General features: G+C 41.0%; 1 protein-coding gene across 6 annotated transcripts in view; it reads left to right on the top strand.

Moving 5' to 3' along the window:
* The window catches only part of MECOM (MDS1 and EVI1 complex locus), a 567302-nt gene extending 549276 nt beyond the window's left edge, over positions 1 to 18026 (top strand). For 5 of the 6 annotated variants that reach the window (XM_003794650.3, XM_003794647.3, XM_003794649.3 and 2 more), the window contains 6 exons: positions 445 to 522; positions 3752 to 3921; positions 6038 to 6182; positions 9725 to 9961; positions 12625 to 12808; positions 16477 to 18026. In XM_003794650.3, coding sequence (XP_003794698.1) covers positions 445 to 522; positions 3752 to 3921; positions 6038 to 6182; positions 9725 to 9961; positions 12625 to 12808; positions 16477 to 16611 — 949 coding nt within the window. In that variant the 3' untranslated portion in view covers positions 16612 to 18026. The remainder of the gene's footprint in view (positions 1 to 444; positions 523 to 3751; positions 3922 to 6037; positions 6183 to 9724; positions 9962 to 12624; positions 12809 to 16476) is intronic. The other variant, XM_012808118.2, reaches the window with a different exon arrangement.
* Positions 18027 to 21741: the final 3715 nt, after the last annotated feature.

Genomic DNA, 21741 nt, shown 5'->3' with positions numbered 1-21741 from the left:
GTCTGACACAACACTGCTCTGTTGTATAGGGAGTCATCACTGTGGCTGACGTGCAAAATGAGTTGAAACATTTAAAATCTGTTTACATCAACCCAGGCTCACAAACTCTCATCATTTTTTTTTTATCCTCCGTCTGGTTCAATTTTGTAAATTTTAAGATACGGAATTAGTAAGAGAGGCATCTGGGGGTCATCAAAACTATAGTCTGTTTTCATAAGCTTCTTGCTTATGCACAAGCAAATTCAACCAGATCTCAAATTGTACTCTTTATTTGCAGAGTTATTTATATCCATAGAATGACTTTGTTGCAAATTTTAAACACCAAAGACATGTGAGTTCCATGCAAGATTAATTAAATCGGGAATAAGCATGTGGCTGGTCTGTGGCTTGAGTGGCACGACGTCCACTGTGCTGACTTTCTCCTGTAAACATCTCTCCTCGCAGATACTGTGGCAAGATTTTCCCAAGGTCTGCAAATCTGACACGGCACTTGAGAACTCACACAGGAGAGCAGCCTTACAGGTTTGATGACGAGTTTTGCTAAACCTCTTGATAAATATTGTAATAAAGCGAATGCATGGGCATGGGTTCCCGGAGGGGCACTTTTTGCATGTCTGAGTGTGTGTCTGTTCAGTTTGGAATCAAGGGAGAATTGAATGGGGTCAAACTTAAACAGTCCTGATTTCTTTAATTGAGGCTTCCTGCCATTATATTTAAAAATTCTCTAGCACCGTGCCTGGTACAGACTTAGCATTTGAGAAATGCCAGCGATTAAATAAAATATTTTAATCGACAGAAGTCTTAACGTTTCTGAAACGTTAAAGCCTCTCTTTTTTCAAGGCTCAGGTCCCTGCTGGGAGTTAACTACTCCTGTGTTCTTGGTCTCCCTAGCGCAGCTGAGTCAGTTTCTACAGGTCCGAAGAGGAGGTTTAAGGAATGAATCTTAAATGTGTGGGGCAGGGGAAGGAAATGTGGGATAAGAAGGAGAATGGACAAAATAGAGTACGTGTAAGAAAAGAGGCAGTTTCATCAGCAGTTTCCAAGGGTATTTCTTAGCTTACTCTGTTAAGTGCTGAGATTAGCCATACCATGGAGGAGACACATCTAATCTCAATATTATTGTTTGTAAAAGAATATAAATAAGCATAACCCACCCTCCTAATTTAAAAATATAACCTACATTATTTAATATGCAATTCCTTGCACACAGAATTAGGTATTCATAAATAAATTTTAATAGAATGAAAAGTTATTTTTGTCCCAATGTTAAGCTTTTTTATTAAAATAAATAATATGTCAGTTTTCAAAGGCTTTTTAAAAATGCAAGAATAAGGAAGTGGGCAGTTTTATTCTGTTTCATAAAATGGTGTTATTATTGTACATGTATTTTAAAATAATACAAACCAGAGTTTTGCATAACTGGAGATCTTAAATCTTTGTCCAGCCCTTCTGTTTCGTAAATGAGAAACATCATATTTACAGGTGCTGACTGCCTCTGTGACGGCTGATGTCCATGGAGGCAGAATTGAAACGAGGCTTGGAGCTCTCGCTTCAGAGTTTTGTAACCTCATTCTGTGATCTCAAAGACTGCCTTGGCCCCTAAATCTACATCAGTAGCTACGAGGGCCCGATAGTGTGGTGTTTGTGATCTCACTGTGTACTGATTTGAAGGATTTCTGAAATGTAGGCTATGATTTCAGCCTTCTGTTAACCGCCTACTAATTTATCAGAGTGGGATGGAATGACTGTTTATTTAGAGAACTCAGTCTTCTGGTAGAGACACAGCAGAGACTCCTTGGTTAGACCATCCTCACTAGCTGGCACCTTTCAGATCTGAGAGGACGAGGCTTACTAGGTTTGGAAAAGCCCCTCTGTACACAGGCAGGGAGAAGGTGTCAGCAACAGAGTCTCTTTTCTTCATGATCTGTGCAGAAAGTATTTTGAGTGGAATGTTTTTCGTAAGGCGTTCATGGGAAGGTGAGTGTGCTCTAACAGAGTCCCCTCCTCTGCTCCCTGAGCACCACGCAAGGGTGCCCGGCCTGCCGCGGGTCGCACTGCGCTGAGCTCGGAGGGGACAGAGTATCGCAGAGAAGGCTGAGATGTCCTGGGCTTCCTTTCTCAAAAGCGGAGGCTGACATTGCCCAGCAACTGCCAGTGTGGAGTCTTACACATTTTTTATTAATATTCTAAGTGAGGAAAGTTGAGGAAGCTTGTGACGCCGGAACAGTTTTTTAAGGGAGAAAAATTAAATGAGGACTTGGGTTGGGGTTGACCCTCTGCCAAAGTAACTAGTCCGGCAGATTATTTTCCCCACTGAGCTGACTAGACTTCTGGCGCAGAAGGACGGCCATGGGAGCCCGGAGTGTCAAGTGGAGAGGAGTGGGGTTGAGTCAGAGCACTGAGCCTGGAGCATCAAGTGGAGAGGACCGGGGTCAAGTCAGAGCACTGAGCCTGGAGCATCAAGTGGAGAGGAGTGGGGTTGAGTCAGAGCATTGAGCCCAGAGCCTCCCACAGAAGGGGGAGAAGGGCCCTTCACACACAGAGGAGTGAGGAGCTATCTGTCCTCTACATTAGAAATTTTCACTTAAAAGTCATTTGGAGAAGGTCAATTTTTCTTTTAAGCAACACATCAGGAAAATTACATGATGTTTTTTAACCTTAAAATACAGAGGAGAATAAACCCATCAACTACAAAACCTTTCCTTCTTCACTGGTAAGACCCGGGGCTCTTAACATTGTTATAACTTCCTTTTATGACTAAAGGAAAACTTCAACATGGGTAAGGGTTTTTAATCATATGGAAGGCAGAAATAATTAACTGACCAATAAGAAGGGCTTTCCTGAAAAACTAACTGGCTTCCTAAAAATGTGCTACAGACTGTTTTTAAAAGTAGAAATGGAAAATTGTGGGACATAGGAACAGGTGAAGTTAAGGAAGACCTTTGTTTTCATCCTTAAAGGAAAATTTGATGGCATTATCACTTGCTTTGGTAACAGTTTAAAGGTTAGTAGAGCAAAGGATTTGGGGATTCCAAATCACTATAGTTATGAAAATTAGTTTATCTGGCATCAGACTGAACTATTCATATTATCTCAGCTTTCTTTTTATTGTTGAGGATTCATTGAGGGTGCAGAAAATCAGGTTACACTGATTGCATTTGTTAGGTGAGGTCTCTCTTATAATTGTGTCCCACTTCCAAGAGTGTGTCACACATCGTGACCCCCCACCTCCTCCCACCTTCCCTCTCTCCGTTTTAAAAGTTTAGAATGTTTATTGCTATTTTGAGGGGTATAATAGAATTTTCTTTAGGGCCAGCAACTGAAAAAGTGAATTCATCAAGAAATTAGTTAATCAGATTGAATTTTTGAATTAAAAAGTGATATTTTTACTTTATTTGAAGCATATATGAATTTTTCTCATGTTGGTTTACAGGGGATTAAATTGTATTTTCATAAGCAAAAGATAAAACAACCCTACTATTTCTTAGTGTGCTCACTTGTGTGAAGTTTATTGAAAATATTGGAAGTGATTACGCTAATAACTTGGGAGCAATGAAGGTGCCAATATCTTATTATGGTTTTACGTGAAGTGATGAGAATCGTGAAAGCAATCAGAGCCTATTAGAATTAAAACATGGCTGTTTGGGAAGTGTTCTTCCCTGCGCCTTTGATTTAAAATGTTGTTTTATGGGTGATGATTTTTATTTGAGAAATATCTTTCGATTCGCTTGCAAATATTTCTTTTTTTCAGATGCAAATACTGTGACCGGTCCTTCAGCATATCATCTAACTTGCAGAGGCACGTCCGGAACATTCACAACAAGGAGAAGCCGTTCAAGTGTCACTTATGCGACAGGTGTTTCGGTCAGCAGACCAACCTGGACAGACACCTAAAGAAACACGAGAACGGGAACATGTCTGGTGAGTCATCCGCTGTGTTAGGAGGAGATGGTGACGGAGTTTTCACAGTCTAAAAGATAATCGTGGTCTCTCATTCCACACTGACACCAACATCAGATCCTACTGTGAGAATTCACAGCAGTTTTCCTTTGAGATTTATGATTCTGTGAGTGAGGTGGGCATTGGCGGATGAACACAACTCGGTGGGCTTCCTTAGATCATCCTCTCACCTTCCCGGACCCACCTCAATAGGCAATCTTAATTAAACAAAGAGAACCATGGCCCAAACCCACAGGAGACCTGTGGATCAAGATTTCTTAAATTGCAGGGAGGAGCAATCTTCCCACCTGTGGGCACACAAGATGTAGTCCTTAAAGATGGCAGGATTTCAGGAGGGACAGCCTCAGTGCACCCTGCTGAGAAGATTTATCTAGAAGCTGCGTCTGCTTTGCAGAACGCTGCAGTTCAGAGAACCTCTCCAGACCACATTTTCAAGAGTAGGGCTAGGAGGCTGTTGACGTGATTAGAGAAACCCATAGCAAGTGATAGTGGTGCTTTAAAAGTAACTGGCAAAACAGCCTTCCCTTAACTTGGACCTGCCCGCACATATTTAGCAGAAAGGATGGTAGGTTTTCTTGTCTTTGGCTTCTGATGGTTACATAATAAGCATTAGCTAACATTTGCCAGCTGGCATGTGTGCGCAGAGCAAACCCGTGCAGCCGCAGTTGCTTCTAGAGAATAAAGGAAATGAATTGAGAGTGAGGGGAGGGGGTGAGCCTGGAGTTCAGGAAAAGAGATGTTAAGAAAGGAAAAAAAGAATTGATATAAACTAGTGATTTTAAGAAAATTATTTTATTATTAGTCTTTCCTCCACAATAAAGGCACATTATTTATCATCTTGAATGGCTGTTATTATTTAAAATACACTGCTCATTTCTTACAAAGCCAAGAATCTAGTGATCACGGTTTTAAAATATTAGATTTTAGGCACAAAATCTAATCCTGTGTATAAAACTGGCAATATTCTAACTTTGCGTACCCTTAGAACATGCAACCATAAACTTTTCTCCAAAGTTATTTCAGGAAGAAAAATTAAAAATGTAACATCACAGTTGAATCCTTACTTCTTGACCCAGATTATAACTTCTAAGCGGAGGGGGTGTTCTAATCTCTTGTCTACTCTGCTGTAGAGACTCTTGGGATAAACTATTAAATTTCAGATAGATAGACAGTCTGGGGGTGAGATAACAAATGGGAAGCTAATGTTGGTGTAAATTTCAGCTTCTTATCAAATGGCTATAATTGTGTAAGTTTGTGTTACCCTCCACCAGTCCTTGCTGTGACATGGAACATTTTCATTCATAGAAGGAAGATTGACAAACTACAGTAAGCTTTAAGCTCAGCTGTAAGAAACTGGCACTCAGTCCTAGACGCAGTAAATAAGCACTTTTTTTTTTGCTGCTGTTGTTAAAGAATGTTGCAAAATAAATACTTCAGACACACTGCAAATTCCATATTCTGGCTGGGTGGTTTCATCCCGGGGCAGGTGTAGTACAGTATTTGGTACCTGCGAGGCAGGCATTACGATTCTAATTTTTTGTAGGTGAGGAAACTGAAGATCACCCTGTAATCTGAAATCCAATTTTGTCCTCTTAATACTGTACCACTTCTGCCCCTGGAACTAACCCACCCAGCCAGAATATGGAATTTGCTGTGTGTCTGAAGTATTTATTTTGTAACATTCTTTAATACAGCAGCAAAAAGAAAAACAAAAAACGTTTATTTTCTGCATCCAGGACTGTCAGTTCCTTAAGCCGAGCTTAAGGCTTATCTGTAGTTTGTAAGTCTTCACTATGTGAATGAAGTTGTTTCCATGTCACAGTGAGGGCGGGGGGAAGCTGGTGAACGATCTCCTTGAGAGAGCATTCCTAATAATTTCAGTGGTTCCTACTGTTGTTACAGGCGTGTATATTATGGTGCACTGGGGAGCCTTTGACCTCCTGCAGTAACTATGATTAATATTCAGAAGAGTTTGTCGTAAGACACGACACGGATCAGAGTCCTCAGGAAGGAGCTTCTGAATAAATTGCTAGCTGGGTAGTCGCCTTTGACATAAAAGGCTTTCTGCTCCCCACAGGCACGGCGACATCCTCACCTCATTCTGAACTGGAAAGCGCAGGTGCGATGCTTGATGACAAGGAAGACGCTTACTTCACAGAGATTCGGAATTTCATTGGGAACAGCAGCCACCGCAGCCAGTCTCCCCGGGACGCAGAGGAGAGGTGAAGCTGGGCTTTTTGCTTTCTAAACTCTGTGACCTCTGAAATGAATGTTTCAAATGCGTTTGCTGTGTGCACTTTGGTGGCACTGCTGACACCTGCCCAGGCCCGGGGCCGGTGCGTATTTCCTGCACGTGGAAGTACCACGGGCTCTTGCAGGCATGTGCATGTGTTACTTAGGTTGAGTCTCACGGCAGCCTTATAGACAGCCACTGATTCTATCAGTGAAGAAATGGAGATGTTGAGGGTGAAATAACTTCAGGCGTCACTTAGGTAATTAATGGAGTCCAACCAGAGCTATCTGGTTTCACAGCCCGTGACTCGACCACCGTGCTCTCCTGATACCTAAATGGGAAAGTTTGTCAGACTCTCACCAGTAGCAGGGAAAGCCACACAGGGACTCAGCTGGATGTCTAATCAATAACAGTTACTATTACACATACAGCATATGTTTTATATCTATATATCTATATATGTGCAGAGAGAGATAAGTATCTATTATATTATCTATAGTTACTATTATACGTATAGCATATGTTTTATATATATAGAAAGAGATAATAAATATCTATTATATTATCTACCATTACTATTACACATACAGCATATGTTATATATATGATGTGTATATATATATAATCATATGTGTATATATATATAATCAGTCATAATATATGTGTATATATATATAATCAGTCATAATATATGACTGTTTCTCCGTCTCTGCCTCTGGCTCTCTACCTATACATCTGTATATGTTTATATATGAAATACCCACTGCGTGTCAGTCAGATGCCTTTCACAAATAACTGTCTGAGACTTCTTAATTAGGAGTCTTACTTTACGCCCTCATAAGTAGCTGGTCATTTACTTCTGTTTGTTTCAGTGGGAATGCTCACCTTCATTTTACTAAGACGGTGGTTTTCTTTTGTCATTATCAGCATAGACATAAACGGGTTAATTAATAAAGGCAAGCTTTTAATGCTGTTGATGATGATAATTAACATTTACCTAGCACTTTGCATTGCATGTGAAGCAATGAAACATTATTTTATTAAAACTAGTGAATTTAATTTTTCTTATCTGTAAGTCACAATTAAATATCTGAGAACTTTTTACTGAGAACCAGGCATTTCTGAATAGATCTATCTGGTAATCTGTTAAATTAGGATGCTGCGTTGTAAATTTTAATGCAACATGAAATTAGTTAATAAAATTCCCATTACTTCTCGTCGCACAACTTGACTGTTCCTCATACGAGTATTACTGAGCCAGTGTCCTTAATTTTTGATATGATTAAAAGTCAAAGTTAATTATTTTAGTTCTTCCATTAAAGCAAACTTCAAATGCACATTTTTTTTTTGCCAAAATAACATAAAAACATATGAGTACTTCTGTTCTTTCAACAATAAAAACATACCTATAGAAGAAAGGATAGAAGGTGCATCCTGGCCTCTAAGAAGTCTGATAATCACTGCATCGGGCAGCGGGATTTGTGTCTCCCTTTTCCTGCCCACTTGTGAGAGAGAGGAGGGTGGTCAGAGGACGGAGTCGTAGTGACAGGCAGGAAACAGTCACAGTCTTACATTTTGATAATTATTTATATAATGCAAATAAGAAATACTGAACAAACAGCCCCATTTGGGTTCTGAGATGCCCATTTAGATGTTCTCTCCTTTAATTAGAGATTTGTGAGCCTTGGTGGCTGCAACATCTGGCTTCAGCACGTCTAAACAGGCACGGTGAGAAGGTTGAGTCAGCTAACTTTCCCCTGAACTCCGATCAGGCTACTTTTGATGAATAATTTATCTCCTATAAATAGCCACATTTGAAAGCATAATTAACAGATAGGTGCTCGTAATTATGTTGACTTTTTGTTACTTTTGGTTTTCGTCCGTGTATTCTTTTGTTCTTTCACTTTTTCCTTCATTTTTTATAAATAAGAATGTCAATCTATTCATGCAAGTAAGTTGGCAGCGTATCTGGAAACTCATAATTTATGTCTGTGAAAAACATGTCTTCATCATTCTCTGATAAAAGAGGTTAAGAGATTGGTCATAGGAAAAGCTTAATAACAATACGTGTGTGACTCTATCTAATCAAATGGATTTTTACTGTGGACGTGTGTGTCCATCACGTCCAAGATTGGTTTATTTATTTATATTTTAAGCCCTGGGAAATCTGAATCTTAAATTATACTCGTTTTTGGCTTGTGGGAGAATGATGGGAGTGCATGGTTGATCCCCGATCTTCTGTAATTTGAAGGGTAGTTACATTAAATGTAAAAACTGAATATTACTGTTTAACCATCTCCACGGTTTCCTGCTTTAGTCCGTGGGTAAGGGAGCAGGGCTTCTGGAGAGGCTGGGAGTGGCTGAGAGTCAAAATACCAGGACCCCTGATTTAGTCCGTGGGTAAGGGAGCAGGGCTGCTGGAGAAGGTGGGAGCGGCCAAGAGTCAGAACACCAGGACCCCTGGATGGTTTGATCCCTCACAGGCCTTCTGGGCGTGTCAGGTGGTCTAACTACTCTGGTCATGTATCTCTAAAAGGAAGAGGCTTAGAAGATATGCTGTAGTTCGAAACATAGGTCAGGATTATGTAATTTAATTGAAAGCTTTAAATTGTGCAGTGAAACTTAAATGCAATTTACACGTATGTTAGAGTTCATTTTAAAGCTGAGAGCTTATCCCCTTTTCCCAAATGCACTCAGATGTATTAAATTGGAATTCCTATGTAATTAATCTCACTTTTTAAACCAAACTCTAAAGTCATGTTACAATCCTTGCAGCTGTAAACAAAAATATTACAAGTGACTTTTTAGAACATTATATTCTTTTGCATCATTATAGCAGACATACTTCTAAACCAACTTCAAAACATATTTGTACAATTATATTTCTAGACCATTTCCCATTCCAGGGTCCCCCTGGGATTCAGAATATCAAAACTAACTTGAAAACAACATAAATAAATGAGATCTCAGTCACTTCCAAGGCTGGGTAGAGTGTGAGGAACGTCACCCAGTGACAGTTGACACCTGCTGGTCCTTTGCTGCCACCTTAACAATGACAGTGGCTCTTAGACCACGTGAGACCGGGACATTGAAACTGGTAGCAGTGCTGCTCAGGGGAGTGAGTTTTCCAGAAATACATTCTTTTAAATGGTGGGTACATTATGCAGAGAAAATATGTATGTGCTTCTCAAAATATTTTATTTACATACACACGGGCGCACACACACACACACACACACACACAGAGCAGTATCATGAGTCAGGCAGAACCCGACAGGGAACAGGAGACCGAGATTGTTTCTCCAGGTCTGCAGAGGCTTCACTTACACTCTGAATAATCATCCGGTTATTTTTTTCATCATCTTCTCGTTTGTGAAATTACAATATTTTCCCATCATTGCCATAAGCAGAAACAATAAAGATTTCCTGTGTGAGTGCTGAAGACCTAAACTGTTGTTAGGAAGACATGATAGGAAATACAAGTTTAAATGAAACCAATAATTGAACTTTTGTGAATGCTTTTCCTGAAAGAATGAATGGCCGTCACTTTAAGGATGGGAAGGCTCTGGCGACCAGTCAGAGTTCAGACTTACTGGATGATGAGGAAGGAGAAGATGAAGTGTTGCTGGATGAGGAGGATGAGGACGGGGATCTGACTGGAAAAGCAGGGAAAGAGCCCGTGGCGAGTGGTCTGCATGAAGGAGGCCCGGAGGACGACTATGAAGAGGCCAGCACCCTGGAGAGGGGCTGCAAGACGCCCCCCGGGAGGTGAGAGCCTGGGTGCCTGGGAAACCGGCAGGTGGCAGGTCCTCCTGCTCTGTTTTTCCATTAGAGCAGTTTCTGTATAATAAATAATAACAGTTAGGCTGGAATTAGCACGGTATGCTCAGTAATCAGGTTTTTGTTTTTTATTGTTGGGGATTCATTGAGGGCACAAGAAATCAGGTTATACTGATTGCATTTGTTAGGTAAAGTCCCTCTTACAATTGTGTCTTTCTCCCTAAAAGTGTGTCACACGGAGACCCCCATCCCCTCCCTCCTTCCCTGTCTCTGCTCTACCCATTCCCCACCCCCCACTGTGTACTAGATCATTAATTATCCTAATATCAGAATTGAGTACATAGGATTCATGCTTCTCCATTCTTGTGATGCTTTACTAAGAATAATGTGTTCCACTTCCATCCAGGTTGATACAAAGGCTGTAAAGTCTCCATCTTTTTTAATGGCTGCATAGTATTCCATGGTGTACATACACCACAGCTTGTTAATCCATTCCTGGGTTGGTGGGCATCTAGGCTGTATCCACATTTTGGCAGCTGTAAATTGAGCTGTAGTAAATAGTCTAGTGCAAGTGTCCTTATGATAAAAAGATTTTTTTCCTTCTGGGTAGATGCCCAGTAATGAGAATGTTGGATCAAATGGGAGCTCTAGCTTGAGTTGAGGGTTCTCCATACTTCCTTCCAAAAAGGTTGTGTTAATTTGCAGTCCCACCAGCAGTGTAAAAGTGTTCCCTTCTCTCCACATCCACACCAGCATCTGCAGTTTTGAGATTTTGTGATGTGGGCCATTCTCGCTGGGGTTAGATGGTATCTCTGGGTGGTTTTGATTTGTATTTCTCTAATAATTAGGGATGATGAGCATTTTTTCATATGTTTGCTAGCCATTCATCTGTCTTCTTTAGAGGAGGTTCTATTCATGTCTCTTGCCCATTGATATATGGGATTGTTGGCTTTTTTCATGTGGATTAGTTTGAGTTCTCTATAGATCCTAGTTATCAAGCTTTTGTCTGATTCAAAATATGCAAATATCCTTTCCCATTGTGTAGGTTGTCTGTTTGCTTTGGTTGTTGTCTCCTTAGCTGTAGAGAAGCTTTTCAGTTTAATTAAGTCCCATTTGTTTATTTTTGTTGGTGCAATTGCCACAGAAGTCTTCTTCATAAAGTCTTTCCCGAGGCTGATACCTTCCAGTGTTTTTCCTATGTTTTCTTTGAGGATTTTTATCATTTCATGCCTTAAATTTAAGTCCTTTATCCATCTTGAATCAATTTTTGTGAATGGAGAAAGGTGTGGGTCCAGTTTCAGTCTTTTACATGTGGATATCCAGTTATCCCAGCACCAGTTATTGAATAGAGAGTCTTTCCCCCAGTGGACATTCTTGTTTGGCTTATTGAAGATTAGGTGGTTGTAAGTTGTTGGTTTCATTTCCTGGTTGTCTATTCAATTCTAAATGTCTATGTCTCTATTTTTGTACCAGTACCATGCTCTCTTGACCACTATGGCCTTGTAGTACAGCCTAAAATCTGGTATGGTGAGGTCCCCAGCTTTGTTTTTATTACTAAGAACTGCCTTAGCTATACTTTTTTTTCTGGTTCCATACAAAACAAAGAAACTTTTTCAAATCTTGAAAGTACAATGTTGGTATTTTAATAGGAATGGCGTTGAATCTGTAGATTGCTCTGGGAAGTATAGACGGTCATCAGTTTTAATAGATAAAACTCAGGTAGCCACAGCACATAGAGACACATTGGTGTTTGTGGAACTTTCATTTACGGAGGTAGAGAGGGTAAATGAAAATTATGTAAGTATACAATTATTTATTTTTAGACTGTGCCTCTAAAACTCAAAGAAAAATAGGGATTTCAATATTATCCAATTTACTCAATATTTGGAGCAATCAGCCAATATTATTGAGATAAATTTCAATTCATTAGCTATATGTATAATCTATATAGATGCTAAATTTCTAAATGGAAAAATAAACTAAATAGTTACATTGATGGGAATATACTATTTTCATGAAGATAAGAGGTGCTGATGAAATATTAGAACTAGCTTTACTTTAAAGTGGAAATTATAGAAGTACGAATTCTGTCTCCTCACACTTCTCATGAGTCATTGACTTAACTCTATCTTAAATATATGCTTGACTTTAGTTATTAAAAATCTAATATATGTATTTTTATTATATTTTGAGACATAGTCTCAGTCTGTTGCTCAGCTACAGTGCACTGATGGCATCATAGCTCTCTGCAGCCTCACAGTTCTGGGCTCAAGCCGTCCTCCTGCCTCAGCCTCCCATGTAGCTGAGACTACAGGCAGCCCCATACCTGGGTTACATTTCTATTTTTGATAGAGACGGCATCTCGCTCTTGCTTAGGCTGATTTTCAACTCCTGATCTCAAGCAATCCACTTGCCTTGGCCTCCCACAGCAATAGGATTATAGGCCTGAGCCATTGTGCCCCGCTGAGAAATATATTTTTATTATATTATATTTAATTTTTTAAAGAACCCAGTAATTGATGCATGCCCCTTAGCACTGCAAATGCAGTGTGAAGCTGGTCAGTTACATAGATGGATTCAAATGGAAATGTATTGATTAGATACAGACTGAAAAATTAAAAAACAAACTGCTTTTCATTGGTTCGTTTTAGGTATAAAGAGGAAGACTATAAAACTGGACTTTCTGCTCTAGATCACATAAGGCACTTCACAGACAGCCTCAAAATGGGGAAAATGGAAGATAATCAGTACACTGAGGCCGAGCTCTCTTCCTTCAGTGCTTCCCACGTGCCCGAGGACCTCAAGCAGCCACTGCACAGAAAGTCCAAGTCACAGGTATGCACGTCCCCACACCCAGCACCATGGGGACTGTGTTCACGGTCATAGGTACTCACGTCCCCAGCACAGCACTGCGGGGACCGTGTTCACAGTCACAGGTAGGCGCGTCCCCCCTACCCAGTACCGTCGGGACCGAGTTCACGGTCATGGGTAGGTGCGTCCCCGCACGCAGTACTGTGGGGACCAAGTTCATGGTCACAAGTACTCGAGTCCCCCACCCAGCACCGCGGGGACCGAGTTCATGGTCACAGGTACTCGCGTCCCCCACCCAGTACTGCGGGGACTGAGTCTACCTTTGAAGTATTCTAGAATCCAAACAGGTTCAGACACTTTTCCCAGAGCAGTCACTTCTTTACTATGACCAAATTCAGACAGTTAGCAGTGGTGACAGTCAGCGGCTGCAGTGCGCTGGAGGCTTCTCTGACAGACCCGTCCACAGTAACCTTTCCTTTGCAATCCCCTTGTTTCTATATAGTCCTTAATGTCTGGTCAAGAATATTCACATATTCCTTTAGAATTATTTTCTATCTATTAGTTTTGCCAGCATAATTATATTTCAAGATTTTTTTGGAAAATGATTCTACTTTTTGGCCCCTAACTATGATTTGCTCTGTTAATTGACGAGTCATCTAATTTTGGAATTTAGGGACAGACTGAAGATGGGAAGTGAACTGAGTGGCCAGAGGCCTGCCCGACTCAGTGGCGGGTCTGGACATGAAGCCTGTCAATGTTTACTGCAGGAAAGAGTCAGTGATAGTCAAGTTCACTGGACTCTGTAGCATCTGTTAGGTGACGAAAAACAAATTAGGACTCGAATTATCACTTGAAATAATCTTAGCTCTTTTATTATAAAATAAAGAAGTCAGCTCTTCTTATGCGACATCCACACTCAGATTGTATATTCAGGTTAATTTTTGAAAAAGAAACTTCCAATGATAATTCTTCATTCTCTTCCAAAGGGACCATGTTTGTTAGTTGTTTTGGCCTGTTTGATCATGAACCCTTTGTTCAGGTGGCCGACACACCACACAATGTGGTCAGCCTGGGTCACACTTGGAGATGGTTTCCTATTTGAGATGCTCTGGGCTGGTCGTAATAGCACATACAAAACTGTCTCAGTGAAGGTGGGGAGAGCACCATGTCAATGGAATAGTACCTAAATATCATCTAATTTAGGAAAAACTCTAAAAGACTCTGCATGATAATGGGCAGAGTGAGCGTTCTGTCTGAATGGAGGTCATGGCCTCAGCTTGCCCTCAGCCCCCAGCCTGTGTCCTGACGCAGTTGGGTCTGTTTCCTCCTGGGAGAGGGGTGGGGAGAGGAGCTGGGATCCCTTTCTGCTCTATGATTCAGTGGGGATAAAAATGAAATTTCAGTTTTTGAGATTAAAAGTAAACTAGCCAGAGTGACAATTTCAGTTTTCATTTACAGACATTCACAAGAGGTGGCTAGTATTTTTTAAAATTTTTAATCACCCATTCTTCCTTCTTTACTGATCAGAGGTAACTGGGGGGTGGGGGGCAGGTTTTTTCTTTTTAAATCTCTTTTAATGATACCATAAAAATACTTAAAATACCATAAAAATTATAAAGATGCAATTCTTTAAAACTAGAAGCCATCAGACATAGTAGGAGACAAAGGAGGCCTGAGAACTTAGAGATAAGGAACGTGATGTGACTCAGGGTCAGCACCGCCCAGCCCCTGCCCAGCCAGCCTGACAGCAGGCACTTGGAAAAATCCTGGCATGTGGCAGTGCTGGCTTGTATTTTTCTTATCATTTGATCACGTTATATATGCTGGTTTGAAGATGGTCAGCCTTTCATCAAACTCACTTTATTTCGTGAGACCATTTGTTCCTTCATTCATTCATTGGCTACTGCCCTCCAGTTACATGCTGGGCACTGACCTTTGTGTGTGGAACCTGTGTTTCCTTTGATTACTGGAAGGCAGTAAATCGATGGCTCAGATGCTTTACTAAGACATTCATATATTTACTTACCTGGTTTTTATAGTGGTTGAATCCAAAATAGCCAACTGATAGAATAGTGGCTTCCTTTGACATGGAATTTTCTCTGAAAAAACCCTGTCCTACACAAATTACTTTCCCGATAGTGGGTGCTGTTTATGTCAGGCACACCGAGCTAAGCACTTTGTGTTAACTTGGTGCGGTGGATTCCTCCTCGATCCAGGGACACAAGTCCTGTCACTATTCTCCCCATTTACATGATGAAAACAAAGCTTCAGAGGGTAAGAAACTTGTCCAAGGCCGCACAGCTAAGGAAGTAGAGGCAGAAATTCAGATCCCAGAATTCTATGTTCCCTTTCATCTTTCCAAATATTTGAATGAGTTTTGTTAAAACTATTTCAGCATTTTTTTCAACATGATCTCTAAAAGTTGGTGCATAACCAGAATAAATAATTGTAGGCTCAGTGCTCACTTAAGCCGTGTTTAGAAGATAAGGACTCCTGTTACTCATCCCCGAGTCCCTCGGACCTCGCACAGCACCTGGCTTAGAGTAGCTGCTTAAGAAATAGATGTTAAATGGGTTGTGAGATTTTTGCAGAGGTCCAGAAGGCAAATTGCATGCATAAAAGTCAAATGTGTGCATTCAGGGCAGTGACCCAGCAAATCGGAATCAGCCTGCAAGGGCACATTTTCTAACTGAATGCCATGATTACGGGAGAAACCGCAGGCTGGCCACATGTCTCAGCATGACTCCGAGAGATGAAATCCTGCCTAAGGACAGAGGCATTTTGTCTTTGTTTACAGACAGTGGAATGTCTCTGGCAGGAGTTTACTGACTCCGCTGCAGCAGCATTTTGACAAGCCAGTTTCGTGGTGGATGAGGCCCACAATAGCAAAGCAACAGTGAAAAGTTCACTCGCAAGTCAGGACCAAACATTTTATTTGAATATTTTACTTGGCAGTAAACGGGGGATTCTCTGAACAGTTATTTAGAATTTGACATGATAACAGGGAAGAAAGAACATTTCCTCACCGAGCACCTCCACGCACCTCCTGCTGAACGCAAAGGAGTGGGGACCTGGCTGGGTCTTGTGTTTCGTTTTAGTTTTTGGTAGAGCTGATTTAATCCACTGAAACTCTCAAGGTCTTTGGGTCGCAGCATTGAATATATCAGCACAGAGGGGAACTGGAGAAAGGACGTGGATTAAAAGTAGGGCAGAAATACTTTTCAGGGGAGTGACTTTGGGCAGGTCATTTCACCTCTAGTGCTTTTTGTTACAAAGTACAGACTCATTTGTGGTTTGAGTGCCTTCCTCTGCTTCTGTCAGGTGGGTGTGTCTCTAATAACACTTGGAGTTTCCTTCATCAGCCGCCATGAGCGTTTTGGTGAACTGAACACATTTAGTGGAGAAGTGGTGGCATTGATGTGTAGGCAGGGGAACGATTCATGTTTCTCAGTGGAAGCGTTATTGATACTTAGGTGCTTTATTCTGTAGAATGTGGCACTTTTGTGTCCCGTAGACCTTGAAGGCCAGCGGTACTCCCCTATCATTTTTGCAAATGAAATATGACCCCCTTTACCAAATGTTCTCAAACGCTAGTCAGAGTCCTAGCCCTTCCCGACACTTGTTAGCCATATTCTTGGAATTAAAAGTGATGTTTCACGCACTGTTAACTGAGTCTCTCCTCTCTGCCCCAGGCGTACGCTATGATGTTGTCCCTGGCGGACAAGGAGCCCCTGCACCCCGCATCACACAGCTCTCCCACCGTGTGGCACAGCATGGCACGGGCCGCAGCAGAATCCAGCGCCATCCAGTCCATCAGCCACGTATGACCTTCCCAAGGCTGGCCAGAGCGGGACCAAGTCCAGCAGCGTGTGGCTCTTTCCCGGGGACTCTGTACAAGACTGCTGAGCAGAATGCCTTACAACCCTGAGGGGTCACTCGTCTGGTCTGGTGACCTTAAACTGAGTGATTAAATAAAAGAAAGAAAAGAAAGAAAAACTATTTATTCTTGATATTTTGTTTTGCACAGCGAAGGCAGCTGCTGACTTCTGGAAGATCAATCGGTGGGACTCAAAGTGACTTGATCAAAATGAAAATCTTGCTGGGCGGAGGCGTCTTCCAGTTCACCCTGCCTAGGGCGTGGGCGTGAGGGGGCAGCTGGGATGGCAGCATTGATCCTAATGAACACTCCATATAAACTGAAGTCTTTTTTGTACAAGATCATCTGACATGATTGGGAACAGTTGCTTTTGATTACAGATCTAATTCTTTTCTTTGTTAAGGTTTTATGTAATTTAACCCTTTGAAGATGGGAGTAGCTGGATGAAATGCAGTCAATTATTGTAGAAGCTGATAACAGGGAGGACTTGTTTCCCATTAACTATTTTGCCTTCTTAAGTACATTGTTTAAAACTAGGGAGAAAGGGTATGTGTATATTGTGAACTCGGATGTCCACGCTCAGAGAGGTTAAGTCAGTGAAGGGACCTGTCCGTCACCAGTACCACTGCACCACTAATAACATGTTTGCCAAATCCTTGTAATAACATCTTAATTTTAGACAATCATTTCACTGTTTTTTAATGTTTAATTTTTTTTTTTTTTGCGTTGCGTGTATCATGTATTTATTTGTGGCAAACGATTGTTTGTTGATGAAAATACTATAGCACTGTTCCAGTCCTCCACTGCTTCCCGACGTCTGAGGCACACCTCTTTCTGACTTCCAGGACCAAGGTGACTGATTCGACCTGCGTCAGGGAGTGCCGGATGCCGTTTGGCTTTTCTTAACATTCCTTTTTTTGTTGTTGTTTTGTTTTCCTTCTTAATGAACTAAATACGAATAGATGCAACTTAGTTTTTGTAATACTGAAATCGATTCGATTGTATAAACGATTATAATTTCTTTCATGAAGGCATGATTCTTCTGATTAAAAACTGCACCCCACATTTTATGCTGGTCGTCTGCAAGCTCGTGTGATGTTACGTTCATGTTAATCCTATTTGTAAAATGAAGTGTCCCTGACCTTATGTTAAAAGAGAGAAGTAAGTAACAGACTGTATTCAGTTATTTTGCCCTGTATCGAGGAACCGGATTTGTTTTCTTTTTGTTTGTAATCTCATTTTGAAGTAACCGGCAAGTCGAGGTACTTTCTTCAAATGCTTTGTACAGTATAAACTGTTATGCCTTTCAGCGCATTACTATGGGAAGAGCAACTAAAAAATAAAGACTTACAAAATGATGCTTTTCTCCACGTGTGGTGTTTTCCTTCTCATGCAATTTCACTTTCCCCTTTGGAGCCAACAATTTAAAGATACGATGCCGGGAAGCTTGGCGCCTGACAGACACGTGGAATCTGGAGCCTGTGTGTGCTTTCGAGTTGATATAGTGATTGTCTCTGGCCAGGAATGGGTCCCGCCCTTGGCTTTGAACTTTCTCCCAGTCCTGGTGTCACTCTGGGTCCACGGCCCCAGTTTGAATGTTTCCTCCTGGATTTCACACCATGTGGAGACAGGAGTTCAGTTCCTTCCTTTTGCTTTTAATCGTACAAACCCTGGTAACCGATTCACAAGGGGGACCTTCCCCTTTTCTATGTTCTTTTACATATTTGTCCATGTGAAAAATATCCCTTTTCTGTTGTATAATCACCATATAAACACAATTTGTATTACCTTCTGGCAAAAAAAAAAGAAAAAGTCACTGGCTAGTGACACAAAGTCTGCACAGCAATTACTTAGTAGTTTCCTAATACGCCAAGTCTGAGCTACTGTCATTTCCTTAAGATTTACTGAACATTGAAGTTGTTTTTTGCTTTTCACTATTTTAGTTCTGCATTTCATTGTTTTTGTGTGTTCCTATATGTGTCTGCTGAGTTGGAATCTGAGGAGTAGGCACTCTTCAGAGTGGTAAATTCTCTGCTGGGAGAGCAATGATTAATTTTTTTGCTACTTAAATATAATGATAAATTGTTTTAGAATAGGGCTATTCTAATTTTGGCTGATTGTAGAGGTTTTAACAAGACATGTGCAAATAGATCAGACTAATTCCTTTATGGTGATCATTTTACTCTCAGCCATAGGGTCAGACACACAGAGACCCTCCTGACACTGTTTCTGAATGTTGGCAGCATAGGAATTAAGATATTGGGGTATGTATATTGATTTTTCAGAAAATACACACAAGAGGAAGTGTTTAGAAACACACTTAAGTTGTGAATCCACAACTAAGGTGAGTAAGATTCTAGTATTTGGGACATCAGGACAGTGTATCTGAGAAAGTGGACGTTCAGAATGTGTGATAAATATTTCCTTGCCTACACGTTCTGAAGCAGTTCAAATGCCTCCAGTGCTGGGGGCCTCCTGTTGGGCTTTGAGCATGGCATTTCAGTTGTTTGCTAATACTAAGCTCCCCAAACTTCCAAAAGCACCCCAAGCCTTCCGTTTCTGCTTTCCCGCATTCATTTCACTAGCAGCCCTCCAGCCCATGCCCTGGGCCCTGGAAACTGGAGGCCTGGGTTTGAGTTCAGACCCTCCCGCCTTCCTGGCTTCAAGGTCGGGGAAAGTCACACAGCTTCCGAAATCTCATCGGTACAACCAATATAATAACAATTCATTCATTTCTTTGAATGTCAAATTCAAAATAAGCTTTTGAAAATACTTGGTTAAAGTTCTACAAATACAAAGAATTTTATAAGTTTCATACTAAGAGTTAAAAGAACAGAGTATGTGTGTGTGTGTGTGTGTGTGTGTGTGTGTGTGTATGTATATGCTCTATGCTAAGAGCAACATTGTATAATAAAAAAAATCTATAGACTTTAAAAAAGTGGATATGGAAGTTTTTTAGAAAAAAAAACGTTAGAGATGTTTCTTGACAAATATACTTATGTTTGAAATATAAAGGAAATTCAAGCTGTTGAAAATAGAAAATGTGTTTTCTTAATTGAGAAACATTTTATGTGTTATGGTGTGAACAGTATTTGATGCATGTGTACCCTGTGGACAGGCTGAGTCAAGCTAAGCAATAGTATATATGCATTACCTCACACGTGTGCTTTTGTGTGGTTAAAACACATAATTTACTCAAACATTTCCAAGTACATAGTATGTTCTTATTTGCTACAGCCACCATGAGGTATACAATAGATCTCTGGGATTTTTTTCTAGTGTTAACTTTTTGAGGCTCTTAGATATATTCAAGAGCAGTTACGAAAACACATTAACCAGTAGGCACATGCATAAGCTTATTTCTCAGTAGTGACCGTCTACCAATCTTATTTCTGTATGTACAGAATGGATAAAATGATTTCTTCATTTTTAAGCTGTGGATGATGTCGGTAACCGGGAGGAGGAAGTGTGTCCACTGCCCATGATCCTCCAGGCAGGCGGCAGTGTTCCTGCTTCATTGATGAGGAAAATGTGTTCGGAGAGTTTAAAAACCTTCCTCAAAGTAACCCATGTGGAGCTGGCTAGCTGAGAGTCCGGGGGCCTGACTCCTTACTGGCTTGAAAGTCCCAGACCTCCTGGTTCAGGTGCAGCTGAAGTACAGCCACAAGCGACAGAGTGAGGCTGTCTGGATGCAGATGGCCCACAGGTGCTCAGGTGTCTGAGGTTGTCTCCAATTAGGACCAGCAAGGCTAATGCTCTGGCAAGACCCCAGATGCTTCCTCCGTAGGGCCACAGTTACTGTGTTTGCAAACTCCCAGCAACTGGCTTGAGTTTTATCTTTGGTTACCCTTTTTGTGAAGAAAAAAAAGATTTATCCCAAACTATATTTTGAATGTATTAACGTGGCATGATTGAAGCCTGTCCTGACTCTCCCAGGAGAGAAGGCAGACGTGGAGGCAGGTGAGAAGGGTGAGCGTCCCATTCTCGCCAGGTTAAAGGGATTGGTAATTGGAGGAATGTGGGGAGAAGTGGGATGAGGGGAGAAGAAACGTGCTGAGCTGACTGGGTCCAGGACAGTTCAGAGCAGCGATTTTCAACCAGCGTGTCCTGAGAAGATCTTAGGTGTGCCATGAAAATTTTTAAAGATCATGAATTAAATGATTTTCTAAAGAAATTCAGTGCACAGTAAGTATATTCTTTTTTCTTCACTTTTTTTTTGATTCTCAGGTTGAGCCATGAGATAAAAAAAGGTTGAAAAACACTGGTTTGGAGAGGTAGCCAACACTTCTTCAAGAGACTGGGCTGGTGTTGCTCATGATACTTAACCGTTTGTGAGTAGAAGAGGCTGACTTTGATGGAACACATTTAAAAAAGAATAGAATCGCTTTGCACAAATTAGAATGTAGGACGGTGGTGGGGGACACAAGAAGGACTCTACCAAATCAAATATTTTGCCCTGGTTGTTTGTATGCTCACATTAATGTGAAATAAATTTACTTTTCAAAAAAAATGGAAAGAGTTTTACATAAAAAAACAGAAAACTGATGAGCACACAGATGCGTGGAGAGGAGTAACGGTCGCTGGAAATTGAGCTGGAGTGGGGCCCAAAACAGCACGTGTCAGAATTTCTTTCTTCTTTGAAGCTGAATAGTATCCCGTTGTACGTATATGGGATATTATATGAACTCACAAACATTGCTCAGGCAATGGGCATATTTAGATCCCTGACTTTATGTAACCTAAAAATGTGTACTCCTCCTGGGTGGTGCCTGTGGCTCAGAGGAGTAGGGCACCAGCCCATATATGAGAGGTGGTGGGTTCAAACCTGGCCCTGGCCAAAAACTACAAAAAAATAAAATGTATACTCCCCTTAGTGTTTTAAAATTAAAAAAAATTTTTTTGAAACAGAAAATAACAATTGCTGGCAAGGGCATAGAAAACCCTGTGTACTGTTGGTGGAGCATAAAATGGGGCAGCCAGAGTAGAAAATGCTGTAGCAGCTCCTCAAACTATGATGCCACTTCTGGGGAAAGGTTTAAGGGAATTACAACATAAGGTCTCTAAGAGATATGTGTACACC

This window comes from Otolemur garnettii, unplaced genomic scaffold (assembly GCF_000181295.1).
Source record: "Otolemur garnettii isolate 467f Iridium unplaced genomic scaffold, OtoGar3 scaffold00084, whole genome shotgun sequence".
NCBI classification, from domain to species: Eukaryota; Metazoa; Chordata; class Mammalia; order Primates; family Galagidae; genus Otolemur; species Otolemur garnettii.
The sequence above is the reverse complement of the archived record's forward strand: the minus strand, read 5'-3'. Positions and strand labels throughout refer to the sequence as shown.